This window comes from Pteropus vampyrus, unplaced genomic scaffold (genome assembly GCF_000151845.1).
Source record: "Pteropus vampyrus isolate Shadow unplaced genomic scaffold, Pvam_2.0 Scaffold343, whole genome shotgun sequence".
In the NCBI taxonomy this organism is placed as follows: Eukaryota; Metazoa; Chordata; class Mammalia; order Chiroptera; family Pteropodidae; genus Pteropus; species Pteropus vampyrus.
In genome coordinates this window covers 894,792-915,974 of record NW_011889124.1, presented here as the reverse complement: position 1 = coordinate 915,974, position 21,183 = coordinate 894,792, and the positions used below count along the sequence as shown (strand labels likewise).

At 65.1% G+C, this 21,183-nt stretch overlaps 2 protein-coding genes across 2 annotated transcripts in view; one reads left to right on the top strand and one right to left on the bottom strand.

Annotated features, from left to right (window-relative positions):
- The first annotated feature begins 867 nt into the window (after positions 1-867).
- On the top strand, positions 868-6,750 carry LOC105304464 (cytochrome P450 2W1). Its single transcript, XM_023522392.1, has 8 exons — positions 868-1,050; positions 2,302-2,464; positions 2,796-3,265; positions 4,717-4,890; positions 5,224-5,362; positions 5,496-5,680; positions 5,920-6,061; positions 6,263-6,750. The coding sequence occupies exons 1-8, from the start codon at positions 868-870 to the stop codon at positions 6,448-6,450; spliced, it is 1,644 nt and encodes a 547-aa protein (XP_023378160.1). The 3' UTR covers positions 6,451-6,750.
- Positions 6,751-7,857: 1,107 nt separating this feature from the next.
- The window catches only part of CUNH7orf50 (chromosome unknown C7orf50 homolog), an 85,690-nt gene continuing 72,364 nt past the window's right edge, over positions 7,858-21,183 (bottom strand). Inside the window, exons 3-5 of the mRNA XM_011378532.2 lie at positions 11,061-11,242; positions 8,833-8,914; positions 7,858-8,587 (exon numbers count right to left, since the gene is read on the bottom strand). Of these exons, the coding sequence (XP_011376834.1) occupies positions 8,399-8,587; positions 8,833-8,914; positions 11,061-11,242 (453 nt within the window). The 3' untranslated portion in view covers positions 7,858-8,398. The remainder of the gene's footprint in view (positions 8,588-8,832; positions 8,915-11,060; positions 11,243-21,183) is intronic.

The following is a 21,183-nucleotide window of genomic DNA, read 5'->3' as shown; positions in this document are numbered from 1 at the left end:
CCCCATGGTGAGCGGCCCGGTTGGTGGGGACGGGGTTCCGGCTGCCTCGTGTCAGGGCTGCCTCGTGTCGGGGCAGGCGGTGTGAAGCAGGCCCAGCCACTTCTGGTGCCAATAGCTCCCAGCCCTCGAAGCTCGTTCCCAAAGCGCTGCCTCTTCCCCCGCCTCCCCCACCCCTCTCACAGTGGGGCCACTGGGGTTTAGGAGACTGGAGTCCGGCATAGACGGACGAGGCACGTAAACCCGGCCACCTGTCACCCGGTGGCCCTGCCCCAGTGAGGACCCGTCTGGGCGGCCAGGCCCCACCCTGCCCCACCCCCGTCCTGCCCCAGGTAGTGGTACTTACAGAGCCGCCCAGGGGCGACTGCAGGTCAGGGCCCTGCTGGCGACCCCTGGGATTTGAGGTGTCTGCTGTGCAGCCCCAGGGGTCTCCACACCGGGAACCTCACTGCCCAGTCACAGAGCAGCTGGGTGCATGGGGATGGCAGTGCGTTTGGGAGGGACCTGTGGGCCTCGTGCTCAGGGAGGCTCAGAGCATGGGGAGGGCAAGTTCCTCCCTTTGGAGCTGGGCTGGGTCCCGAAGCCAGGGAGTCCTGGGGAGACTGAGGCAGAGGGCTGAGCCCGCCAGCAGGGTGTGTCCCCTTCAGCAGTGCGAGGGACACACCACCCCCCCACAGCACCTGGCCCAGCTCCCTGTATAGACTCGACCCTGCATTCCACACACGCCTGTCACTTTAAGCTGTCTGGCTGTCCCCTGCAAACTACTCGTTCCACATTCTTGGGGTGGTGGGGTGGGTGGGGTGCCGACACGCCCTCCCGGAGACCTATAAAGCTCGGGGCGGGATGGTGGGCCCAGGGAGGACCGTCGGCATGGCCTTGCTCGTGCTGGTACTGGTGCTCGGGCTCGTGGGGCTCGCGGGGCTCTGGGCGCTGCTCCACACCGGCCCCCGCGCTCTCTGCCAAGCCTCGTGCTGGCCGCCTGGGCCACGCCCACTGCCCCTCATCGGGAACCTGCTCTTGCTGCAGGTGGACAAGGAGAACTCCCTGATGGAGGTGAGTCAGGGCTCGGCCCCTGCCACCCAGGCCCAGCACCGGTGCCCGCCATCACCGACGGCTGTGGCCCCCCCGTCCCTGTCCGAGCAGAAGCCAAGCCCCCACTTTCCGGGCCCCCCGTAGCGTAGGAGTTTTGTGTTCCAGCCTGGCGCTGGTCTGGCAGGGGACACAGGAGGGGCCCCAGTGCCCACCCTGCCTTGGGGAAGAGGAAGACACCCCACCCCACAAGAAGCACATGGGCCATCCAAGGAGCAGGGGCCCAGGAGGGCTTCTTGGAGGAGAGAGCCTGCAGAACAGCCAGGTCTGGGGCAGCGGCGGGGAGGAGGCAGGTGCTCCTAGGAGTGACACCGGGCAGCAGCAGAAGGAACCAGAGCACAGAGGCACGCGCCCCCCCCCCCCCACGGGCTAGGTGCCTCTGGCCTGGGCAGGAGGCTGCAGGTGGATGGGGAGGAGGGGCTGCAGCCCTGCCCCTTAGGGGACCCGCTCATTGCCCACAAAGTGGCCTGGACTTAGGCAGCCACCCCACGCGGCGACAGGCACTGGGGTTCTGGGGCCCCAGAGGCTGCTGTCCAGCATGCCAGGGGCAGAGCGGGCAGGGGGGCGGTCAGCAGGCTGTGTCACTCAGCGCACGCGGTCCACAGCAACGCATTTCCCCTCCAGACTTCAGTTCCCTCACCTGTGAAGTGGGAAGGTGAGGGAACCTCATCTCAGGCGGGGTGCTGTAGAGACAGAAGGGACGGGTGTGCACAAGGCCGCAGAGGTCAGCCCTTGCTGGCCTTACCGTTGTGCGCCCTCACACCGGCAGGGCAGGACCGAGTGAGACAGCTGGCCAGGCGGGCTCTGCAAGGGGCCCGGGCCGCGGCCGAGACCTCACGCCTGCTCCCGTGCAGATCCGGGCTGGGCCGCCCCGCAGACGGCCCCCTGGTACTGCTGCCTTGTCTCACGGCTCAAAAAAGCCCCCTCGAGTGTTCCTTGAAAAGAAGACCCATGACAGCCGCACCCAGCACCAAAGGGCGCCCCGCCTTCCTGGAGCGGGGGAGGGCTCAGCGGGGTCCCGCTGGACGCCACCCCTAGCCCCGCTCCAGCCAACCACAGGTCCTGCTCTGTGGCTCCTGGGCCTTTGCTGTGCGGCCCCTACGGCCTGGCCTCTTTCCACAGGCTCTGCCTGTGCCGCCCCTGCCAGGCGTGGCCTGAGGAGCCCCTGGGGGACCTGGAAGGGGACCATCAGGTGACCCCTGCCCTTCCCGCTAGCTCTCAGAACGGTATGGGCAGGTGTTCACCATCCACTGGGGCCGCCAGAAGATGGTGGTGCTGGGCGGCTACGAGGCCGTGAGGGAGGCTCTGGTGGGCACCAGGCCGAAGCTGACTATCCGGCCCTTCAACGCCATCTTCCAGTTAATCCAGAAAGGCAGGGGTAGGTGTGTTGTGCAGCAGGGGCTCCGCCAGGCGGGGAGGCGCAGTCACCAGCTCTGCTTCTGGGGGCTGCTGGGCACGGGGTCCCCTTGGGCCCTGGAGGGGGCCCGAGGAGCGGGTCCCGCCCTCCTGTCAGCCGGACAGAGTGGCTCCTGGGGAGGGACAGGGTGTCCCCGCGGCAGGCGGAAAGGGGGTACACAGGGGTGGGCACACCAGGAAGGGGGGAGGGCCAGCCATGGCCAGTTCCCTGGGGAGCAGGCTGGGGGCAGGGGGCAGGCCGGCCCTGCCGCGCCCTCCTCCGGTAAGTTGCTCACCAGCGGACTGGCCCGCAGGCATATTCTCCGTCTCCGGGCCGCCCTGGAAGGCTTCCCAGCAGTTCACCCTGCGCGCCCTCCACGACCTGGGCGTGGGGCGGAGGCCTGTGGCCGACAAGGTCCTGCAAGAGTTGAGCTACCTCTTGGGGCAGCTGGACCACTACGGAGGTGAGTGGAGGTCCGGGGCGCTCCTCCTTGGGCCCCGCCCTCTGAGACTGTCCCCCCCAGGCCGGCCCTTCCCCCTGGCTCCGCTTGGCTGGGACGGCAGAGGTGAGTGGGGGTCGGGGACACTCCTCCCTGGGCCCCGCCCTCTGAGACTGTCTCCCCCAGGCCGGCCCTTCCCGGTGGCTCTGCTCGGCTGGGCTACCTCCAACATCACCTTCACGGTGCTCTTCGGCCAGCGGTTTGACTACAAGGACCCCGTGTTCGTGGCCCTGCTGGAACTCATCAGTGAGGTCATGCTCCACCTGGCGACCGTTAGAGTGCAGGTGAGAGAGGTCGCTGCTCCCAGGCCTCGGGGTGGGGCAGGGAGCTGAGAGCAGCCAAGATGGGGGGGCGGGGTGCAGATGTCCCAGCTGCCGCCCGCGGTTGCGGGGCGGGCTCCATCCACCGAGCCGCCCTGGACTCACGCGCAGGTCCAGTTTTGGTGGTGTGAGCCCAGGCGGGTCCTCTGTGCAGTCCGGAAGAAGAGGGGGGCCAGGGCAGGGGTCCCATCTCCCCTCCCACATTTGCCCTTCAGCAGTGGACTGGGCAGGGACCGGGCTGTGCTGGCGCTCTCACGAGCCCGCCCTCTCCTCCGTGGCCGGGGTCACAAGCCCCATCGGACGCCCGGGACTCTGGGACTCTGCGGCGCATGCGTGCCATTCTTCCCGTGTTCAGGGTGCCGGTGTTTGCGGCTTACCGTACCGTTTTTTTCCTTTCAAGATTTCTTTGATTAATTTTTGTCATTCTTATTTTTCAGTTACAGTTGACAGTCCATGTTATCTTAGTGTCAGGCGTAGAGCATGGTGGGTAGACATTTATGTAGCTTACTAGGTGACCCGCATTCGTCACGCTGGTGCCCCCGGCCGCACATGCAGTAACTCTGTACTGCCGACCATGTTCCCTGAGCCGTCCTGCTGCCGCCCCATCTCTAACTACGATGTGCTCGAGCCCGCGTCTCTGCGCGGTGCCACAGCTCAGCGGCTTGCATCCCGGGCCCTCCGTGCCCCGATGTCCCGGGGTGAGGCCGTGATTCCTGGAACGTGCGTCTCGGGTCCTGAGTCTAGCCAGGGAGCAGGTGGAGGACCCTCTGCCGTCCTCGGGGCGGGAAGGTTCGGCCTCTTCTGCAGGCCAGGCTGGCCCGCCGCGCCCGGGAGCTCCCGGGAGGCTGGCAGCAGAGGGGTCAGCGCGGCTCCACAGCTGCCAGCTCCCAGGACAGCAGAACCTTCTCGGCCTTTGGCCCCTGGTCCGGCTCCTCAGCGCTGAGCCGCCGTGCAGTTTGCAGCCAGGGGCGCTCAGTTCCGGGGACACAGGTAGTGCCAGGTGTAGTGGGCAGCGCCGGCATCCACTGAGCACGCCTGCACGCCGCCCCAGCTGCCCCGCTTCTCAGCGGGGTGAGCTGGGGCTGAAGTCTGCAGAGTCCTCATTTTTTTAGTGGCTTGCAGTGGGCTCAGCTTTGGTGGACGAGAGCGGGGCCGTGGTCACAGGCGCCTGCTGCCACTGGCACTGAACGCCCAGTCCTGTTACCTGTCCGGTGACGCCTCCCTCCTGCCCTCTGCTGGCGGTTTCCTCCCAGTCCTCCGCCGCGGGTCGCGCCAGGTGGGGCTGTGGGGCCCCGCGCCGGGTGCGGGCGCCCTCTTGTGGCCACGGGAGGCACCCACCCCGCACGTCTGCAGGACAGGCGCGCCCTCGCAGAAGGCTGGACCCGCCCTCACCCCCACCCGCTCTCACTCCGCAGCTGTATAACGTCATGCCCCGGCTGGGGGCCCTCCTGCAGCTGCAGCGACCCATCATGCGGAAGGTCGCCGAGCTGCGAGCCATCCTGAGGACACTCTTGGAGGCGCGGCGGGCGCCCGCGGCCGAGGAAGGCCCCGCGCACAGCTACGTGGAAGCCCTGATCCGCCAGGTCCATGTGTGGGCCGGACACACCCCGTCCGCAGCACCCCAGAGGCCGCAGCGGCCGGGGCCCCACTCCAGGCGGGCTCCAGCTGGTCCTGCCCCACGGTCGCCCGCCTCCAGGCTGGGGGGCCTCTCAGAGGCTCAGTCTCTTCACCTGTGGAATGGGGTTTCCGTGCCTGCCTCGGGAGGTGGCCCGGCGGACGCCGTGAGCCCTGGGCGCAGTGGGGCTCAGCAGGTCCCAGCTCTGTCCTTCCCGCCAAGTCTGTCTTCCACCCTTTCCGAGTCAGGGCTGGTGGGGCTGCGGACCCCAGCCGCCAGCTAAGTCCTGCCCTGCCCGCCTCTGCAGGAAGCAGACCCGGATGGCCAGTTTGATGAGGACGATGTGATGGCCTGTGTCCTGGACATGGTCCTTGCTGGCACAGAGACCACCGCGATCGCGATTCAGTGGGCCATCCTCCTGATGGTCAAGCACCAGAGTGTGCAGGGTGAGCGTGCAGGCCGAGCCACCGTGTTGTCCCGGGGCGCGGCAGGACGGCCCCTCCCACCCGAGGGGCGGGTTCCCCCAGGCCCAGGAGACCCGGGCTCCCCAGGACACGGCTGTCCGCCCTCTGCCCGCAGGCAGGGTGCAGGAGGAGCTGGACCGCGTGCTGGGTCGCAGCAGGCCGCCCCAGATGGAGGACCTGCCATCACTGCCCTACACCAACGCCGTGCTGCACGAGGTGCAGCGGTTCATCTCCGTGCCGCCCCGCACGTCCCGCAGCCTCACCACCGACACCCGGCTGAGTGGCTACCTATTCCCCAAGGTGGGGCGGCCCCTCACGCACAGCCTTGGATCCGCCCCGGCCATCACTCCTCTCAGGGTGCGGGGAACCCTGGGGTGCTTGATGCCGGGCTCCCACGGGAGGCAGGAGAGGGGGTTCAGGACCCGCAGAGCTCAGTCCTCATCCCGTGGCCTGAGGGTCACCCGCCCACCTTCCTGCCCTCCACCGTCTCCCCTCCTCCGGTCTGCCCCACCCCACCCCACCTGCTGCGGTGCCCACAGGGCACGGACGTGATCCTCCTGTTGAACTCCGTGCTGCGGGACAAGACGCAGTGGGAGACCCCCCACCAGTTCAACCCCGGCCACTTCCTGGACGCCGACGGCCGCTTCGTCAAGCGGGAGGCCTTTATGGCGTTCTCCGCAGGTACCGCAGCCCCGAGGGCGGATGACCCGGGCACCAGAGACACTGGAGGCTCAGGCTGGCTGGCCCCCGCCCCCTTCCTGGCCACTCAGAGCTGCCTGTGTCCCAGGAGCTCCAGGCCTCGCTTTTAGGGTCCCCTCCACAGACGCCCCCTCCACTCACAAGCCAGGCTGATCCCCACCCTGGCCTCGGTTTCCCTGGCAGGCCGCCGTGTGTGTGTGGGCGAGCACCTGGCCAGGACCCAGGTGTTCCTGCTGTTCGCCGGCCTGCTCCAGAGGTTCCACCTGCTGCCCCCACCCGGCCTGAGCCCCGCCAGCCTGGACATCCAGATCATACAAGCCATCTTCAAGCGGCCATTTGTCCACGGCCTGTGTGCTGTGCCCAGGCCCTAGGGCCACTGACCGAGGGGGCTCTGGCCTGCGCTGCAGACAAACCCCCAGGGCCTGGGGAGGATCGGGGTCGTCCCCGCTTCCTGGCTCGAAGCCTGGGGGTGCTGCGATGGCAGGGGCAGAGCAGCCCTGAGGACAGACGGCCCCAGGCCAGGGCCCTGGCCAGGCTTTCCTTTGCTGGCAGCCTCAGTTCCAGAGACGGCGGCCACCGTGGGCCCTGAGGGGCGTGCGGTCCTCCAGGGCCTGCCCCCGGGTAGCCGTCCTCGCCCTCCTTCTCCCCAGGGCAGAGCCGGGTCCCTGCCTCCCATGACTGTCCCCCTCCCCCCAGGCCCCCTGCCAGACCTCCCCGGTCTCCCCACGGCCCACGGTGGCAGCATGCCCCCTTCCACGTCCATCTGACCTTGACACTGTCAACCCCACAGCCCTGGGCCCCACTCCATGACCTCTCGCCCGCTTCGCCCATGAAAAACTGCGGCCAACGAGGTGTCAGGACTTCCACAGGAGGTCCGGCCCCCCCACCAGGTGGTATCAATGTACCCTCCTCAAGTATGAAAAACAATTTAAGAAAAATAGAGTGAGCAGCCATCATGCTTCACCTCGCCAGTGCGGAGACGGCGTGTGTGGGATGTCCTGCCTGGCTAGACGGGACTGTCCACCTGCCCGGTCCTCAAAACTGCACGCGGTCTGGCCCCCCCAGGTGCACAGATGTGCGCCCTGTGTGAGGTTCACGGGCAAAAGCTTCTCGTGGGTCAGGAGAGGGCAGGCGGGCTCTCTGAACGTATGCGCTTAGCCCTCGCTTCTTGGTCTCAAAGAGAGGGCTTTCGGGGCTGGGGGGCGGTTCTTGGCCCGAGACCTGCCTTTGGCCCCAGCCTGGACCCCAACCACCCGACAAATGCCTCCCCGGTACGCAAAAACCCCGACCACGCAGCCCTCGGACTGTAAGCACACTCCCCAGGACACACGCAGGCCGTGGCCTCCGCTCCCAGGTCCCTGCCTCCCGTGAACTGCCCCCCTGGCAGCAGTGGGCACCCCAACCTCTGCGCCTGTGATAAGCAAGAGGCCAGCACAGCCTGATAGGGGGCCTGGCCCAGTGGTCACCAAAGTCCCAAAGCGCCCCGGCTCTACGCCTGGCGTGTGTGGGCGTGTGCGTGTGGTCAGGACGCCAGCTCCACCCGCAGGTGGTGGACGGGCCCCCTTCTCGCGGCGGGGGCGCCGATGAGACGCCGGTGCTGGGTGGGAGGCGAGAGGGAAGGGCCTAGAGGGGTCAGTGAGGGACCCGTGCAGGCCCCTTTGGACGTGTGGGCTCTTCTCAGAATGGAGTCGCCCCCTCTCTGGGGCCCTGACCTCGCCATTCAGAAGCAGCCCTCAAGTGGGGTCACAGCAGCGAAGCTGAAGCACAGGAGCCACGGCTGGGGTGGGCGGCCTTTACTGAAAACACAGCCAGCTCCCTGCGACCCGGCAGTGAGGTCTGAGGAGGCAGGAGAGAGAGAGAGGCCAGCCGCAGCCCAGGAGCCTCGCCCAGGAAACGCGTGGCCTGCACTGGGTTGCGGGGCACCAGCAGACTGGCATGCCCAAACCTGGGGCCCCCACGGCCCAACACGGATGGGCCACAGCTGGTGGGAAGGCCGGCTCTGGCCAATCTTGACGATCCCCGGGTAGAAAAGTAGACATTTCCCTCAATAAGCAACTTCCTGGCGGCTGAGGGAGCTGGAACCGGGACCGGCACCTCCAGGTGGTTCAAAGGGGTCGGAGCCAGCCTTCACCTGTGACAGCTCTGGCCCAGCAGGGTCTGGGGGCGTCCATCCGAGGGTCTGCTGCCTGGAGGCACAGGGACCCGGCCGGAAGCTCCCGCCCCACCCCCGACCTGCTGGCAACCCTGCTTGTCCCTCTCGGGCCCCTCCGCCGCAGGAGTGCCCGGCTGTGCCGCGGCCCTTGCTGGCCGCCTGCTGCCCTAGGAGAGCAGCTGCAGCACCTGCCGGATGCGCCGTGTCCTCTCCAGCGGGAAGGGGCCCGGGCTGCCGGCGCCCGCCTCGTCCGCCTCCCGCATCAAGGCTTCCCCTTTCTGCACGGTCAGCTCGCGGGCCTGACCCTTCAGCCCCTCCAGGTAGGCCAGCAGGGTGGAGAAGTGCTCCTCGGGCACCTGGACAGAGGGGAGAAGAGCTGATCAGTAGCCAGGCGGGGTGGCACGTGGCACATGGACACTGAGCGGTGCAGAACTGAGAGTTGGCGGTGTGGCCCCAGGGCTCCGAGCCCGCAGCGGGGCTGCAAGGGGACTGTGCAGCCCACAGCGTCCTCACGCCAGGGCCTGAGGAGCCTGGGGGTCCAACCTCCACGAGCACAGACCCCACCCCTCCCCCACAGACCCTGCCCCCACGCTGGGCGCACCTTGCTGCGGTCGTACATGTGCGTCAGGAGCCAGGTCTGCCTCGTCTTCTGAAACCTCCAGCTGTCCTGCTTTTGGGCCCAGCTGGGGAAGCAAGGTCATGACATTCAGGGGCTGTCTGTACCCACTGGCCTGGGTGGCCCCTTCTTGGCTGGCGGGGGTGTGTCCAGGCTCATGGGTGTCTCGGTTCTGGGGGGGACCCTCTGCAGCCTGATGTTATGGCGCTAACGATTCTGAGACCGACGGAACCAATTGAGATTAATTATGAGCCTTTATTAGCCGGCCGGCGACCGACTCTACCACGCAGAGCTAGAGATCAGCCCCGAGCTTCCAGAGCAGGCAGCTGATAACGCTTAAGACCAGATCCTGGTGGTCTCCTGAACAAGCCAGCAGATTACATAAGTGGAAGTTGGCTGTTACCGCATCTTTGCTCAAAACCACACCCTTAATTAACAAGTAAACGGATCACAGAAGCAGACTTTGGCCATCTTCCTATCTTATACAATACACTTCCTAAACCACACCCAAGCAAGGAGGACAACTTCTGGTATCTAAAAATATTTCTTCCCTGTAGCTGACTTAGCTAGTTGGCTCACTTGAAAATTTTCCACCCTTAACACTGAGGGCAGCTGGCGCGGAGCAGATGGCGCCAGGGGCCAGGGGCCCAGCGGCCCAGCTGGGAGGCTGCCCCACTGGGGACACCCACTGTGGGCACTCGCCCAGCCAGGCCCACCTGCACCAGGACGAAGGACCAGGTGGCCCAGGGCCACGTCCCTTCAGCTCTACAATTCCATGATTTTATGATTCTAGCACGAACTCCCTGAATTCTGTGAACCCCATCATTCTTCCGGAAGCGTGCTCCGTGCACCTGGCAGAGACGGCCACTGCAGCGGGGACAACCTTCGGGCCGAGCTGTGTGTCAGGGTGGGGGGACAGCCAGCAGGAGCCCAGAGCTGGAGGGCCAGGCTGGTCTGGGCTGCTCAGACGTCAGGAACATAGGAAGAAGCCTCGCCACACCAGCCCTGTGCCCATCACAGTGCCCAGCCTGCAATGACCAGCCCCAAGGTGGAGCCCGTGCTGGAGGGGCCAGGGGTGAAGACGCAGTGACCTCCGGAATCTGGAGGAAACATGTCAGGGCATGGGGACAGGAGGCAGTGGGCCGGAGGACGATGCTGGGGGGGCGGGGCGCCGGGCAGGGCTTGGCCGTTGGCAGCTGCGTGAGGGGCCGCAGTGAGCTGTTGGGCACAGCGGAGGGACAGGACACCTCTGTCAAGGTGGACAGGAGCCCTGGTGTCCCAGCTCACTCATCAGAGGGGCCTCCGCTCACGCCGTGCCTGCCACACTGCCCGCCAGCCGCCGTGCGTGCGTGTGCGTGTGGCTGTGAGGGACGGGGGGCACAGGGGGCCGGAAGTGGGTCAGTAGTGGTCGTCGCGCTGGGGCAGGGAGAGAAAAGGGCGTGGGGGGTAGGTAAGGGCGTGGGTCCATTTGAGGGTGATGAACACGCTGTAAAACCATCCATGAGGACAGTCACACCTCTGCGACCATGCCGACTGGTGAGCTGTCTGCGTTAACGGGGGAACAGGGTATGTGAATCGGTCTCAGCAACGCTGTTCCCCAAATCACAAGACGGCAACACAGGCATCCACAGTGGGCCATTGGGCCCACCACCCTGGTCTCCGGATCGGGGAATATGGTTTGGCAGGTGTGGGGGAACCGGGAGGGGCTCTGCTGGGATATCACGGGGTGCAACCTCCCTCCCATGTCCCTGCAAACAGACACCAGTGATTTCACGGGGGCCTCATTCCCAGGGGCTCCTGAAGATTCCTACGCAGGGCTGTGACCTGCATGTCTGCAGCGAGCACAGACCAGCCTCCGCCTGGTTCTGGGAGGGGTCCTCTGGGTGCTCCCAAGGGGGCCCCGGGTTTTGGTGAGAGGGTGAAACGGAGTCACCTGTCACCTTGGGGGTTCCAGCCCTGCCGTCCTGTGATGCGCTTCACAGTGAACTCCACAGAGCGGGCCACGTCCCCACAGCCCCGCCCTCCCACAGACGCAGCGGGGCTGGGGAAGGTCTGCAGCCCCTGCTGGCGGCACTGCCATTTCTGTGGCCCTCGAGCCGCCCGAGACCGCCCGAGGCGACGCCGGAAGGGTCGCACAAGCAGGCGGCCAGCGGCCCTGGGACGGCACGGCTCCGCGCGGCCGGCCGCGGCCTGCACCCCTGCCAGCCCCGCACCTGCAGAGGTAGTCCAGGGCCAGCTGGGCGCCCGAGCGCCGGGCCCGCGGGCTCCGGGCCGTGGCCGCGCCCGCCTCCCCCAGGCCTTTCCTTCCTCCTTTCTTCCGCTCCTTCTTCAGCTTCCTCTCGAGGACCCTCTTCTCCTCGGGGGACAGCTCGGGGTCCCCGCACGGTGCTCCTCCCTGAAAGTCAAGGGGAACGCACATGTCAGGGGCTCAGGAAGCGGGTGTCTGCATGGGGCTCCCCAGCCACTCTCACCCCCCAGACCCCGGAAGTGATGTCAGTGGTGAAGGAGGAAGGGGCCGCTCAGACTCCTTCACTCCTGGGGGCCTGGGCCTCAGCGCCCGTTAAGTCTGTCCACCCGGCGTGGGCAGCTCTGCTGCTGAGGCTCACAGGGCCCTGGTGTCTGCCACCTGCACGTGCGGGCGCAGTGCAGGGCACGTCGGCTCGGGGGGTCCAGCCCTCCTTCAGCGGGTCTCCCGAGCCCCTTCTGCACGTGAGCCCCTTCGCTCCGGGTGACAGGCGACAGGCGGGGCCCACGTGCCCACCCCTCCTGGGGCTGCGGGCTGGGAGGGTGCACTGTGGCCTCCCCAGGTAACCTCTGCCCAGCTGCTCAGCCGGGAACACACAGCCCCCTCCACCACCCCTCCCCCGCCAACACGCCCCACACGAAGGCAGGCGGGGGACTGCGGGTGCTCCACAGAGGCACTTCCTCGAAGACCTGGAGCACCGGTGTGCATATCCGGTTCAGCCTGTGGGCACCTGCCCCGGGGACCTGCCCCCAGGGCCTCTAAGAAGGGCCAGTGCCCACGGCCCCCAGCTGTGCATCCCAGCTTCCCAGAGGCCCCTCGAAGCAAAGCAGAGCAAAGCGGTCCAAAGCCGTCCGCTCACACCTTCCCTCTCCCTAGCTCCCCGCCCCCACACGCCCAGCAGGCCCCTCCTCAAATGCCAGTCCCTTGACATCCTTGGTGTTCCCACTCGGCTCCTGGAACTTTCCACAAGGACAACACAGCTCCCGGCTCCTCCCTCCGGTGGGCGGTGAGCGCGGACAATGCCAGGACTCGGGGGTGAGGACCAGTCTCCGTCCTGAGACCAGAGCCTGGCACCAGCAGGAGCCCCTGAGAGGCTGGCACACACTGATGAGGGGCTGGGCCACCTCCCGCAGTGAGCAGACGTTAGGGCCCTTGCTGACCCTGCCCCGGGGCTCCAGGTGACAGTCGGTCCTCTCGCCAGCTGGACTCCCCTCGTCTCTGCAGTCTCGGGGGCTGAGCCTTCCTCTGAGGCCCCCACCCCGCACCCCTCCTCCAGCCTTCGGGCACGCCCAGTGTGTGCTCCTCTCTCGCACCGGACGGCCCGATTGTCCCCTCGTCCTCCTCGCACGCCCTCGGGCACTCACGGCACACAAGTGCGCTCAAGTCCGCGTCTACACCTGCCAGCGAGTGCCAGGCAGAGCACGGTGGCCCAGGGATGGGCGGGGGTGGCGCCTGGCTGCTCGCAGGCGCGTGGCCGCACCAGGCCTGCGCTCTGGCGGGTCTGGACCGTGGCCCACATCCCCCGTGGGAGGCCAGGGCTTGCTCCGGACAGCCGAAGACGGTGACGAGGGCCACCCACAGCCCTGGGCGCTACCTCTTTGCTCTCCTTTCGAGGTAGCCCTGGGCTCCGGACTGTCCACTTTGGGGTTCTGCCCAATGGGAGACGTTACACACACGCAGCGCACGCCGGGGCGGGGGGGATGCGGGCACTGTCCATGCACCCCCGTGCCCTCCCATTGGTCCGGCCTTCCACAGCACGTGCTGGGCGCCTGGGGTGAAACGTCTGCCTCCTGCACCTCAGGGCCCCAGGGAGGCTCTGAGCACCGCAGTCCCGGGCTGCTGGGAGGATGGCCACCCGGCCCAGGCTTCCAGCCATCGCCTCTGGCCTGAGCTGGCTCCATGACGAGCAACAATGGCTCTCTGTGTCCCCAAGAAAGGGCCCATTGTCTTTCCCAGGGCTCCTGGGAGCCAAGATAAAGCTCTCTCCTTTACACGGCCCTGGACACCCTGTCCGTGTGGGCAGGGGACTGCCAGCTGAGGACACGGGGACGACGCGGGTGGGCTGTCACAGCCCAGGGCGTGTGAGCCCGCGGCAGCCGGGAGGCTGGGCAAAGCACCCCTGGAATGCGGTGGCAGCTGAGGCGGGGAGCGGGGACAAAGCATGGGCCCTCGTAGGGAACAAGAGCTACGCGACTCAGTGCTTCCGAGGGGAACGTCCCCTGCTGGGGCCTACAGGGACCCCATGGCCCCGGGCGTGGGCAGCCCTGGCCGGTGGGTGAGGCAGCTCCAGGGCCAGCGTCTGGGGCACATGGGGGGCTCCAACCTCTGTCTGTCTACGTGACGCCCGAGTAACACCTCCTGACATTTGTTGGGCACGTTTTATTTTCTAAAATGTGGGATAAAGGAAAAATAAGTGGACCGGGAGACAGAGGGCCTAGAGTTCAACCTAATTTAAATAAAGACCCAAACTCTAGAATAGAGGCTGTCCCCAAGGCCTCCAGCCCAGACTCTCCGATGTCCCAGGCCAGCCCCTGGCCATGCACACCTGCAGGCACACGTGTGCACGCCTGCACTGCGTCCTGCTGTCCCGAGCTGCTTCACCAGGACCCTTGGCCTGGGCCTTGGCAGGCGGCACGTAGGTGAAGGAGCCGCAGCTGAGGGCAGCGCTGCTGTAGAGTGTTGTCACGACACCGTGGGACCCCCGCAGAGGCTGGCGGTGAGCTCTGTGCCTTCCCATCACGTCTCTGAGGTCCGATGCTAGCTGTGTGCCAGACTGGGTAATCACTACGGCCACCTCCCCAGAGCCTGACCCAGAGCAGCAGTGACGCGACTGGACAGTAGGTCACCCGGACTCCCGGTGGCACTGAGCGTGCCCACCCTGTCAGCATGGAGGCTCCGCCTCTATGGGACGGGCAGCAGGTCACTCACCAGTCTTCACCCTTGTGGTTTTACGGACCCCGTCTCGGTGAGCCCTCCTGCAGGGGGCGTCCCTGGGGACTGTCCTGGGTCTTTACAGGTGGGGAACAGCAGACAGAGCTCAGGAGGTGTCCCACCCCGAGGCCGGCCTGCTGGGGCACCCAAGCTGGATGTGGCTCCTGTGTCAAGTCACCAGAACCAGCTTTGGGCGGGGCGCGGAGGAGAGCCAGGAGGGGCGGGCCTCTCGGAAGGTCCGCTCAGATTCCACCCCAGGTCCTCTAAGTTCAATTTCGAGAGGCGTCTACCGTACAGGGGGGCCTGAAACAACACCCTACCCCAGATACTGGGGTCCCGGACGGTCCCGTCAGCTCCAGCACAGGACTCAGCTGAGGGCCTGTCCAGCTCACGTCGGGACCCCAAGGGTGGCTGCGGGGTGGAGGGGGGTAGCAGACCCCTCCCCATGTCTCAGGCCGGCTTCCTTTCCATGCGGTGGGCTCCCAGGGTGACAGGGAGGGTCCGGCTCAGGAGTGGCCTGACGGGGCCAGCCACGTGTGGGGCTCCTGCCACCTCAGCGCTGACAGGTCCACGTCTTTAAATGGTTTTGTGGGGGCGCCCAGCTGTGGGCACAGGACCCGGAGCCGCCGCGGCCGAGGGCAGGAAACGGCAAGGCGGGCGGGGCCCGGGTCAGCGCCGCAGCAGCTGGTCAGACACGGAGCACAGGGTTCCCACAGAACCGCAGCTCGGAGCATGAAGAAGCAGGCCCCAGCGGAGGGGGTGACTGCCCGCAGGGCCCCAAAGCCCCCTCAGCCTCCAGGACAGCCCCACTCTCGCTTGGGGGGCCCCGCCAGAAGCACTAGAGTACAAGCAGGAAGCTGGAGGCCAGGCGGCTTGGTGCCCTGGCTCCACCTGCTCCGTGACGTCACCTATGGGCAGGCGCCCCCCCCGCCCTCCACCGCGAGCTAGCAGCACTCCGCAGAGGGGGTGAGCGAACAGGCCGGGGTACCCCAGGTCTCTCCCCTTGGGGGGTCTGTATGGACACTGAGCCCTTTGGCTGGTGGCAGGTGGGAAGGTGAGGCCTGGGAGGCCAGCAGCAGGCCAGCAGCAGGCGCTGGCCCCTGAGTCCGGCACTCGCCTTCCTCAGCCCCATGCTGCCACCCATCCCGAAGGGCCAGAGGGACCCCCTTCCGCCCCTAGCCAGCCAGGACGCAGGGGGCGGGTGCCTGGGGACTTGTCCGTCCCAGCCTTGGCTCCTTCCTCCTGAGGAGAGGCCGGCAGGGCCCAATCCACCTTGGGAGGTGGCCGTCTCCTTGCGGTCACACCCCTGGTCACACCCTGTGCACCGTCTGTGGTGGGGCGTCCCACCTGTGCCCGTTGCGCTCACGATTCAGGACCGAGGAGGGGACACTGGACAGAAAAGCACGCTGTGCCCCCATTGTGCCCGTGGGGTCAGCCGCGGGGCCGGGCGCCCTGCACGCAGGGAGCACCCGTGAGCCCTGAATGGCAGCCAAGGGCACAAAGTCAGGCAGCCTGCACGAGAAGTCCTTAGGGCCCCAGATGGGACACAGAGGGACGCTAAATGAAGGCATGCCACCTGCCCCCAGCTGCAAGTCTCCGACCACCTGGAGCCTCTCTGACGCCGTGAGGGAGCTGGGTGGGTAGGCCCAGGCGCTCTCGACACTCCTCCTCTTGGGGCTCCCCTTGTCCCTCGAGCCCCCTGCAGACTCCAGCTAGCAGAGGCCAGACCTGCAGTAAGGCAGCGGCTCCTGGGCAGGTGGGCCCCTCCTTCCTCTCCGCCCCGACTTCAGTACCTGGCACCTGTGCATCACTGCCGTCTGCCAGCACCTCTGGGAGGGGCACGTGCAGGCTGGTGCCATGGGGACCCAGAGGGGCGGAGGTCAGGACTGTTTAGAAGCTCCTGGGGACACGGAGCCCTTTGTACAGCCAGGTGCCACTGAGGGGTGGGGAGGCCAGGCGGCCAGGCCTTCACTCCCAGGCGGCTTCCTATTGTGGAGGCGGAACTAGACTTGACCAGGAAGAGTCTTAAGGAGCACCGCACTAAGCATCAGAAGATGGTCTGGGTTCTTGCTGTCATCTAGAAAGGATCGTCAGGACGTGGTGGCTACGTGAGTGCTGCTGGGAGCGGCTGCAGATACAGATGAAGCCGCGCTGGCTTGCTCCCCCGCCACTCACCTGCTGTGCGGCCCGGGTCCTAACAGGCCAGGACCGGTACTGGTCCATGGTCTGGGGGTCAGGGACGCCTGCTGTAAGGCATGCCGCACTCAAGAGAAACGTGATGGTGAGCGTGGGCCACAACCCAGGCGCGTCCTCTCTTTCCTTCACCTGGGAGGAGTCGGGGGCAGGGAGGCTGCCATTGGAGGTCCGGGCAGCGGACAGTTGCCTGGTTCAGCTGTTTACAGATGCGGACAGTCCCAAGGGCACAGTGACCCGCCTGGGCTGGACGGTGCCCGGCCTGCAGCCCTGTGCCCAAGGTCCTCATGCAGGGTAACCTTTAGCCAGAAGCATCTGCTCATAAGCCATCTAGAGTGGCCGCTGTCCGCTGCCCCTTTAGGACCTGGCGCCCTGAAGTCAGCCCTAGCGGAGCCTGGAGACGGGCCTGGAGCAGAGGAGCAGGACCCACACCTGACAGCGAGCTGGTCTCAGACCCGTGCGCCTCCCTGGCCTCACCGCCCCGCTCCTCCCCACCTGGACACGGCTGGACATTCGGTTCCAGTTTGAAAACTAAACCTTAACCGGACTTATCCGTTATTAAAATCCAGGAAGGGTAACTCGTGGTAGCAAGTTACTTTTCCCCCTTTTCTGAAAATGAAAGTTATTTCCCCTAATTTTTTAATGAAGCCATTTACTTTGAAATAACCAGAAGCACGTGCCCGTGCCCCAGGCCCAGTCTCTGGCCAGGCCCACACCAGTGTCAGCAGCCTTTCCCCAGATCAGAATCGCACCAGACGCTTCGTGACAGGGGACGCGGGTGCTCACAGATGCGGATGGTCGCTATTCCCTTTACAGGCCGATCTCCCCAAGCTCCCTCTCGCCTCGGCCAAAGCAGTGAGTCACCTGGCTGGTGCACGCCTGGACAGAGCTTAAGCTCCCTTCGCTGCGATGCCCTGATCACAGGGAAAATGATGACGACGACTCAGGAGGCTGCTGCTGCTCTGACGAACTACGCGACAGCTACGAAGACGCAGCTGGGTCACTGAGCCAGGAGGCTGCGTGGGGAGGCGCGGGCCCTGCGTGTGGCGGTCCCAGGCGCTGGCACTGAGGCAGACACGGGCTCTGGCCCCGAGGAGCTCACGGCAGACACAAGTGAGCTCCTGGAGGACAGGGAGGGCGGCTGCCACGGTCTGTCCGCAGTGGCTGTGGGGCGCAGGCCTCCACGGGACACACGCTGAAAGACACCGGAAGGTCAGAGATCACCTGCGCCACGTGAGCGTCCCCTCCCCCCATGGGCCTGACCAGTAACTGGCTGAACGCCATGTCCCCTCCGCAGCTCCTGCCAACCCCTGCAGCCTCTGCCAACGTGCACCACGGGAGGAATTGCTCAGTTTAGCCCGAGAAACAGAATTACTTTTTCTTTTCCAGGTACGGACATCCCACAGCTGTGAGGCGGGGTTAGGAGCGCTCGCCTGCGGACCCTCTGTCCGGGAGCGCACAGGCCCACGTGTCAAAGGGTTCAGACTCCAGCACCTCACGAGGCCAACCTTGGTTTGGAGTCAAGGACTGCAGAGTGAGGTTCTGTCCAGTCACAGGACAAGTGCGAGGTGGGCTGGGCCAGTGGCCCTTGCAGGACAGGTCAGTGCTCTGGGAGGGCCCTCCCTATCCATGCACCCTGCGGGACAGGAGGCATCACCCCTCCTGATACTGCTTCAGAGCGAAGGCCACACGTGGGGCCAGAGCCACCTCCCAGGGCATCCCCGCGAATGAGACATCGTGGGCCATGGGACATAGTGGGTGGCCAGGGAAAGCCTCTGGCAGCAGGGGCTGAGTCCTTGAGGAAACCAGGGCACACGACCTTGTCTTAACCTGCCAATGCCACCGTGCCCTGGAAAGGCTGGTGGGAGGAGACCACCCCAAAGACACCTCCAAACATCTCAGAGCTCATGCCTGAGACACACCTCCAAGGCTGTGTGTGACCTCCTCCTCACTTCCTCTGGGGACAGCGTGGTGCCGAGCCAGCAAAGACAGGCTCTCTGCAAACTGAGGGACAGGAAGAGCCCTGTCGCCTCCCAGGTGAGACGGCGTCCCACAGTGGGAGACCTCGGCGACACCGGCCTGCTCGGCCGCCCTGAGGACCCCTTTCCACACAGATCGAATGGGTTCCTGGAAACAAGTCCTACGACACTGCAGGTCGCTATTTTTCTTTGACGCGTTTTATCGTTTCACAAGCTGTCCACCCACCCAAAGTCACTGCGTGTCCACCAGCCCTGTCCTTGCAGAGCTCGCTGTCTGGCAGAGGATCCCCAAGGACAGGTGTCCACGAAAACACGAACCACGTCACCTCCCCTTTGCCTTGTGGGGAGCAGTCAGCCCCTTCTTGGGGCTGAAATGCCAACAAGCCACCCCTCCCAGCAGGCATGTGGTGGCCCTGGAGCTTCGGGCCGGTGTAGAATCGGCCAGTCCTGGCGCCCCTCTACCCGCGCACCCCCAGGGCAGTCGTCCAGGGCAAAGCGTGTGCCTGGAGCCTCAGGGGCACACGTGAAGAGCAATCCTATTCTCAAGAAGCTCCAGGTGGGGACGAGGAGATACGTGAACATGCTGAACTGTGACTGCGGCTCTGTCTGAGCCGGTGGAAGGGGTGCTGACAGTGACCAGGATGACCGCACTGGCAGTGGGTGTGGGGGTTGGAGGACCACTTGGCTCTGGCACAGTCACAGGACACGTGTGCAGAAGCAGACCGTGGACCCGAGGGCAGGATGGCACCAGGGTGCAGGCCGGCATCCCCCACGCTGGGCTGCCTGCCCTGTGCTGCTGAGAGGCTGGGACATTCTTCAGGGCCACAAGGTCTTAGATCCGATCACAGATCACATGGGGGGAGGAGGCAGGGAGGGTACACGTGCCTCAGGATCCTCCCCAGTGATAAGAGGCCTGTGGTCTTGGCACCGGGCAGCCTCTCCACACCCAGAGACCCCCATGCCCTGATGAGCTAAGGGGTCTCAACGTTTCTTACAGGCTTCAGGCAAGAGCAGCTGTCCGCTGGGGGTTGTGGCACAAAGTCGCTCCTTCAGCGGTCTGTAAGGCCTGAGGACGCTGCTTGGGCCCTCCCTTAGCCCGGGGAGGCGGGGTGGGCACGAGGGAGGACACACCTCAGGATCCCCCTGCAGACGTCAGAGACCCTGGGCACTGCCACCCGAAGGGAAATGGCTAACTGCTCGGCAGAAGCAGGACCCTGAGCTGAGCATCTGCCCCCAGGTCAGTCTTCCTGGACACCCAGGTCCCAAGGGCCCCCGCCAGCCGCAATGCCTCAGCTAAGCCCCGGCTATTCTGCGCCCCCACGGGGACGCACACAGGCCCCTGGCGGGTTGCCCTGTGCATGGGCTTTGTTCGCCCACGAGCAGGACCGGGGTCCAGGACACAGTCTCCTGATTCACAGCGCTCCTGTTTCTCTCATTACGAGTGGGCCGAGGCAGGCCTGGAGCCGGCTGCATTCTGCACAGCTAACAGCCTGACAACAGCCTGTGGAGTCAGTCAAGGCCTCTTAAAGGAAGGCCAAGTTCAAGTACACAGCAGGCTCCTGGGGCAGGACGGCGTCGACCTCCTTCCTATCACCCTCCTGTGCCTTCAGCTCTCCAGGGGAACGCGTGACCGCCTAGCACCCAAAAGCTGCACTTGTTTCGATCTGGAAAGGCAGTTCTGGCAGGCTGACGGGCAGAGCTGAGTGGACACTAACGACCCGAGCTGTGAGCCGGCCAGCGGAGAAGCACACTTCACACACAGAAAACGTGCTTCTCAACAACGTCCAAGAATCAGCTGGCGGTCACTGCTGAACTGGGCATTTAACGACAATAGGATTCTTGATGTCTGAAAAACATATCCCAAACCACAAAGACATCTGTCCCCCACCTTGGCGGGGCGGGGGCCCCACGGGCAGGCGCAGAGGGCCTCCGGCACCTCCGACCAGCACGGCTTCCCTCAGAGAGAAACGTTTGCATGAGGTTTTCAAACGTTTCGTCTCGTTTCCGTTTCGATCTAGTGTCTCTGCACTGTACTCTTCCTCACTGGCTTTTGTGCCTTGTGTTCTTAGAAAACTCATTTCTTTGGGTGCAAAGCAAACACAGAAACTAAAATCTCTTCCCAGGGCCCCTTCCCATCCCACCTTGACCCCGGGCATTAAGGACCCGGTCCCCTCAGGCTGTTCAGGACTCGCAAAAGGTTTCAGCTGTGGGGAAAAACCAAAGCAAAACATGTTACTGGCTCCAAAATCAACAACGAAATCAGAAAACGTTTCACTAAATTTCTAGAAAGGGTCTCAATATGTCAACCTCATTAATGCTGAATGTAATTTTCAAAATGATTTCATCACATTTGTAAATTGTTTTCCTCACTTGGCAAGAATTTCTCTGTACACAATGAACTTAAAAAAAAAAAGTCACATCACTCAGTAATGAATTACAGCCAAATAATTTCACAAGCAAAATGGTAAATACCCTTGCGGGTTTTTGCTTGAACACACTTGTTTAGCGTGCTATGTGGGGCTGGGCCTTGCAAAGGCAAGAACGCCCTGGGCATAGAAGGCCCCGAATACTGGCCACCAACGGCCCACGACACTCATCCTGGGGAAGGACAGTAATGACAGACTGGGGTGGAAGGCAAGACCGTGGTTTAGACCAGTGTCTGGTTCCACGGGTAGGAAAATGGGGCCGGGACGGCCAAGAAGCCTGGGGTCACGCGCCCTGAAGCCGAGCCCGGAGGCCAGGGCTCCGGAAGCCGCGGGCGCACGGCTCGGCCCGCGGCGAAGCGCGATGGTCCGCGGGGACCCTCGGCCTGCAGCTGAGCTCAGAGCCCCCTCGGCCAGCGCCCTCCTTCCGGTGCAGGGCCATTCGGCCGCGAAGCTCAGCTCTGAGATCCTCCTCGTCTGTAAACGGGGGACTGGGAAACGGGGGCTAAAGGGAGGAGACGGGCCAGGGTCCTCAAGACCACGGCGGAGCCCACCGCCCGCGCGC